The sequence below is a fragment of the Heterodontus francisci genome, chromosome 37 (assembly GCF_036365525.1).
Source record: "Heterodontus francisci isolate sHetFra1 chromosome 37, sHetFra1.hap1, whole genome shotgun sequence".
Lineage (NCBI taxonomy): Eukaryota > Metazoa > Chordata > Chondrichthyes > Heterodontiformes > Heterodontidae > Heterodontus > Heterodontus francisci.
This window is the reverse complement of record NC_090407.1, coordinates 27,017,663-27,023,662: the sequence shown is the minus strand read 5'-3', so window position 1 is coordinate 27,023,662 and position 6,000 is coordinate 27,017,663. Positions and strand designations below refer to the sequence as shown.

Here is a 6,000-nt window from a genome sequence, read left to right as displayed (position 1 = left end):
AAAAAGAAGAAGAAGACACCCTTGTCCAACTGCCCCTAGCAGAGCTTCCCTCGGGTAATCAAGCCTGACTGGCAAACAGAGGAGGTTCAGCGGGAGATGGTACCCAATGGGCGGGGCTTAGAGTGGAGGCTGGGTTTTGAACAGATGGGCGTGGCGACAGTGAAGTGGGCGTGGTTCCGACAAACGTGGGAGGGTTTTCCAAGCGGGCGGCAGTTCACAACTCGGGTAGGCGGGGCCTCCTCTGGGCGCGGCACTCGAGAGGCGGGGTTAGATCGTGGGGGCGTGTCCGAGAATAGGGGCGTGGCTCGGAGTGCGGTGGGGGGGGGGGGGGGGGTGTCTTTTGAAGGGTGGGTATAGAGGGGCGGGTCTTGATGTGGGCGTGGTCCGAGGAGGGGGCGGGGTCCCAGTCAGTGCCTGGCGGGCAGGGAGCGCGGAGCGGCTGCTCTCACCGGGATGGCTTCGGATGAATTGGCCACGAAGCTGCAGCGGCGCCTGGACATCGGGGATGGTCAGCCCGGCTCTGAGCCCGAGTCTGGCTCGGTGTCGGAGCAGGTGGCCGAGGAGAAGCCGGTTACCGCCGCGGCGGACAATGAGCTCTCGGCCAAGCTGCTCCGCCGCGGGGAACTGAACGACGGGTCGACGGAGCCGCAGCAGCCGAGCCTCCGGGTCTTCAACCCCTACACCGAGTTCAAGGAGTTCTCCCGCAAGCAGATCCGAGACATGGAGAGCATGTTCCGGCGGTGAGTGAGTGAGTGGGAGACTCGGGGGAGAGGGGGGTCAGTGCCGGTGATTTCCCCCCCCCGGGGTGTGGGGAAGACCCGTCCCCGGGACAGGGAGGGGAGAAGCTGGTTCGGCTCCCGGTCTCTCACTCTGGTCATTCGCTGTAGTTCTGGGTCCCGCTGGTCAGCCCGGGGCTCCGCAACCTGCTGCTCGGGAACCCCCCACCACCCCTTTCCGTTACTGACCCCTACCCGGGGGAAACCCCCACCCCCATTACCGACACTGACCCGGGGGAAACCCCCCCCCCCCTCCCCAAATCCTGACCCCTACCCGGGGGAAATCCCCCCCCCCTTCCATTACCGGCACAGTGTCTCAGAATTGTTACAGTGCAGAAGGAGGCCATTCAGCCCATTGTGTCTGCACCAGCTCTCTGAAAGAGCAATTCGCTTATATTTTGTTATATACTGCAATCTAATTTTACTACAGGACACATCAAGTTCAAAGAAATGATCTCGTCTTCATCACCCGGAGACTTAAAATGTTATATTAAAACAATTAAACTTCAACTTCCATGTGAGCGGTAGAATTAAGCGTCTTCGAATTTAACTACTGTATCCCCAAAACACATCCACACAGATCATCTTTTTTAAATAAAAGTCTTCCCTTTTATTCTGACCCGGGAACCCCCGCCACGACCCTCCCCCTTAAAATATTGTTATAGTTCGACAATCCACCTATAAGTAATAATCTAGGGACCCCTCCTACAAATATTGCCACCACTCAGTATAAAAAGGGGGGGGGGGGGTAGTTCATAAGGCCCCCCCCCCCCCCTCAGTAATATGAAAACATTGTAAGGAGCACTCCCCTGTAAATACCAATGCTCCAGGGTAATCTGTCCATTTCAGCACTTCCAGTAAACCCCACATGAGTACTGCCCCTCCTGGAACTTCAAGTGTTAATTTCATAAGTGATGCCACTCGTTCCTTTTGGGTAGTTGACACTATTATTGCAAACCCATTTCCTAGTGTTCATTCACAGGAGCCACCAGTTAGTAAATCAACAAATATCGAGAACTGACACAGATGACGGTCTTGGGGATCTCTGAAAACTGTTCTTTAACCTATGCTGTTGGTGAGTTTAGTGACTCCTGCTGGGTCCTAGTGCTCAACAGGCCTTCTAAGTGTAATTATTGGCAAAGTAAAAATTGCCATTTAATCAATGCCCCTCCTGTTTCCAGCCCTGTTCTTAGACCAGATGCTTTGTTTGTAGTGGAGCTGCCCTTTACCCCTGGGTGGGGTGGGGGGGTGGTTAGGACAGTGGTGTTGTCCGTCGAATTTCAGTAATTCATCCGCTCCTGGGAACTGTTGGCATAAAAGGTTCCCCCTGAGCATTCACTCATCCAGTTATCCCTGGTGTGACCACTCGGACTGTGAGCAACACTTCACAGTGTGATTCCTGATTGGTTGTGTCCTTCCAAACTCTGGTTGTGTCTCGTGAGTATTTTGAACTCTAATGCGAGGGTCAAGCACGGATGGTTACAAGTTTGTTACTGGGACTGGATACAACAGAGGTAATGGCAGGATGTTCTACAAGAAGCAGCTCAGTCTTGCCCCAGTGGTAGCTTTCTTGCTTCTGAACTAAAAGGTTGTGGGTTGAAGTTAAGCGTGTAGTCCAGGCTGACACTTCAGTGCAGTACGGAGGGAGTGCTGCACTGCCAGAGGCGTGGTCTTTCAAATGAGATGTTAAACCAAGCTCCCCGTTAGTCATAGAGTCATACAGCATGGAAACAAGCCCTTCGGCCCATCGCGTCTGTGCCGGCCATCGAGCACTGAACTATTCTAATCCCATTTTCCTGCACTTGGCCCGTAACCTTCATGTGAATTTTAGAGCTAAAAGGAAATTGGATAGGCACCTGGAAATAAACTTGCAGAGCTATGGGGGTAGAGCAGGGGAATAGGACTGTCTGCATTGCTCTATAGAGAGTTGGCATGGACTTGATGGGTTGAATGGCCGCCTGTGCCATTATGTCTCTATAGCATGGCACCATTTGAAGAAGAGCAGACAAGGGTTTGCCTTGTGGTCTGGACAATATCTAATGGTCAATAATTGCAGGGACAAGACAGATGTGGGTAATGTGACGTCTGCACTCTGTTGGATATGATGCACAGGCGGCCATTATAAAGGGTGCAGTTCAGAACATCAAACTACATCTGGAGGAAGAAGCCGCTTTTGAACTGTTGCAAATTGTTTGAAGGGCTGATTGAGATTTGTATTTGGTGCAAATACAGAAACTGCTTCAAAGGCTGGTAGATTCCCCCTGGTTTGGGAAAATAATTATTTAGCGGTGTGAGTTCAAGCAGCCGGGCTATTAAATAAATGTCCTTCAAAGTCGTCCTCCTCCGTCCCCAGTTAAACATAAAATTTAGTTCCAAGTCAATGCAGTTTGTGCAGCTGGATGGGGGATTGAGAGAGTTCTGCACAGCATGCTGTTAACTGCCTTCGACCCGCTCAAGTACTGACACTTGCATCGACCTGTTCTCTCGGAGCCCTCCATTCTTCTTATTTGATAGAGCGTCAAACATCTACCGAACATGCCACGTGATAAAACAATATCCCCACACTTTTATAGCTCCGCAGCATCTGGGTAGTGGGTAGGAAAGTTCATAGTCTGACCTCTGTATGAGGTTCAGATTTCATGGAAGGTTCAATCTGTGAGACCATTTCAAAACAATTCTAGGAGTTGTGAGGAGAATGGCAATGAAGAGGTGAGGTGTTACAGGATTTGGGCAAGGACAGGTGTGGGATAAGGAGAGAGGATGGCACATGGGAGCCAGGTATGAAATAAGGGAAAGGAGTGGTAAATGGATGATGGCTACAAGATAAGGGGAGAGGGTGGTGTGCAGGAAGGGAGGGGGGAGGCTGTTCGGGAGAGGGTAGTGTGTGGAGTACAGAAACGGGGGTTGGAAGCACAAGGCTTTTAGCCCGGTTACCTGTGCTACTTTCACATCTTTGCTTTGTCTGGGTGAATTCTTGAATTATTCCATTCTCCGCAGTATTATTCCAGTCAACATTGATGAACCTGATGAAGATTCGACTGCTTCATGTATGTGTGGAATAGAGTTTTGGTCTTTGGCCTCCTTGTCTCGAGAGACAATGGGTAAGCGCCTGGAGGTGGTCAGTGGTTTGTGCAGCAGCGCCTGGGATGGCTATAAAGGCCAATTCTAGAGTGGCAGACTCTACCAGTTACCAGTAAAGCGGTGTAAAGGTCACGCCAGTGATTTTATGCCAAGCAGTGAAGATTGAGAAGGTCTGACTAACTCATCAGTGCTTGTAGTTCTGCTGTTCACCCTTCACTTCTGTAGGTGTTAGGGGCTTTACAGTCAACTTCAGGCTTGCAGGGAGGAAATTAGTTTGGGTTCCTAATCCTGGCTGCTATCCACTGATCTCTGGTGGCAAGTCTGTATGTGTGGACATTAGGTGAGGGCCAGATTGCATTTCACTGGGATTTTCCTCTATTATATAGCCTGCTGACTCTTGCTGTGTATGTTGAGGTACTGAAGGCAGATGGAACCCGTACAGCCGTGAGATTCAGCACATTCAGGAGAGGAAGAGAGTTTGACCTCCCTAAAGTGTTGTACAATCTTTTACATAACTACATGGAATAGCACAAAGTTGAACCATTCAGCTCTACTGATCCGTGCCTCCTCTTCATCTAACCCCATCAACATATCCTCTCCATTCCTTTCTCATGTGCTTATCTAATTTCCCCTTAAAGACAATTTGCCTGAAGTACTCTGAGGTGGTGAGTTCCACACTCTTCACTCTGGGGAAAGATGGTTTTTCTGAATTCCTTATTGGATTTATTAATGGCTACCTTATTTCTGGCCCTTAGTTCTGGTCTCCTCTCTACGTCTACCCTGTAAAACACTTGTAAAATTTTAAGATCTTTATCAGATCACCCCCTCAATACTTTCTTCTAGAGAAAAGAGAGGTTTCAGAGAGTGCATTCAATGAATCCCTCGAGGTATCAAACACTGCATTGAGAGACAACAGAGCAAGCAGGGATTTGCACTCAGTTACGACTCCGACTAAGACTCTGCCTCAACTTGCCTTCTTACATCTCAGCATTTCTGCCTGCAGAGGAACATAGTTGGCAATATTTAACATCTCTTTAAGATCACCTGCATTGTGATAGTTATCAACTTAAAAATGCATGGCGGTACACAGCTGCTGTGGGTTGAATACATTGAGCAGCCAGTGTGAAGTTATTGTGAAGCTTAAACTCTATAAACTCCCACTTCCTGACACTGGCCCAAGCCAAGACTGAGGGGAATGGACTTGCATCGAGTGAGTGTTTGCAGTCTGATTAAACCGCCCTCTCTCCTAGGTGACACAACACACAAGTGAGCCAAAATGTCGAGCCTGAAACTGTATGCTTCATGCGTGTCTCAGTGCTGACTGCTGTATGTGAACAATATTCTATTGCTCTATTAGCCTGTGTTTTGTCTTCCAGAGGGTTCCCCAGTCACAATCAACTCTGAACATTGTGTTTTTAAAAATATAGTATTTCCATTTTGTGTTCAGTTGTCTGCCCTTTTCTTTCGTACAAAAGCGAGCTGCAAGTTCTGCTGTTCCTCATCCATTTTTGCACTGCTAAACAGTGAAATATTCGACTGTGGAGGGCATCGCTGAGTTTGATGCTATCTTCTTCCAGTGTCTGCATGCATACACTTTTCAGTGAGGACGATTGAGCAGAGAACGAGAGCAGGGTACAGTGCTAACTACCACCCACCACCCCTAATTCGGCATGGAACAGGAATCCGACCTGGATCTTTCTGTGCTGCTTGGAAACGTACCAGGTAGTGTCGTTACCAGTTAGGCTGCAATGGAAGCTGTTAGTTTTATTCATGCTGACAGGCTTTGGGAATCTTTGGTCTCCCTGCTCTGACCGATTTTGCAGTTTCACTTCAGTGTGACGTTAAAACAGGTGCAAACTTTCCGGTAATAAAGTGAAACATCAGGATTGCAGTAATAGCCCTAGAGAGCTGGAATACATACAGTCGAAGTTGGCATGTCCTGGGGATCAAAGCCGTGCCTTGTAGGGCCTTGGCTTCGTTCCACACTGGGGAGTGTCCCAACCAACTGAGCCACAGGGAGTGGGGGCTTTTTCCACAGGGAGGAGTGGGGGCTTTGGATCTCAGTTCAGCCTTGCTGTGTTTCATTCACTGCCAGTCCACAATCGCGTGCATGTTGACGCATGAATTAGTTTCCCGAACCTTG

At 49.3% G+C, this 6,000-nt stretch overlaps 1 protein-coding gene across 1 annotated transcript in view; it reads left to right on the top strand.

Moving 5' to 3' along the window:
* The first annotated feature begins 396 nt into the window (after nucleotides 1–396).
* Nucleotides 397–6,000, top strand: part of LOC137352207 (EF-hand domain-containing protein D2-like) — a 28,050-nt gene continuing 22,446 nt past the window's right edge. Inside the window, exon 1 of the mRNA XM_068017426.1 lies at nucleotides 397–740. Within this exon, the coding sequence (XP_067873527.1) occupies nucleotides 454–740 (287 nt within the window). The 5' untranslated portion in view covers nucleotides 397–453. The remainder of the gene's footprint in view (nucleotides 741–6,000) is intronic.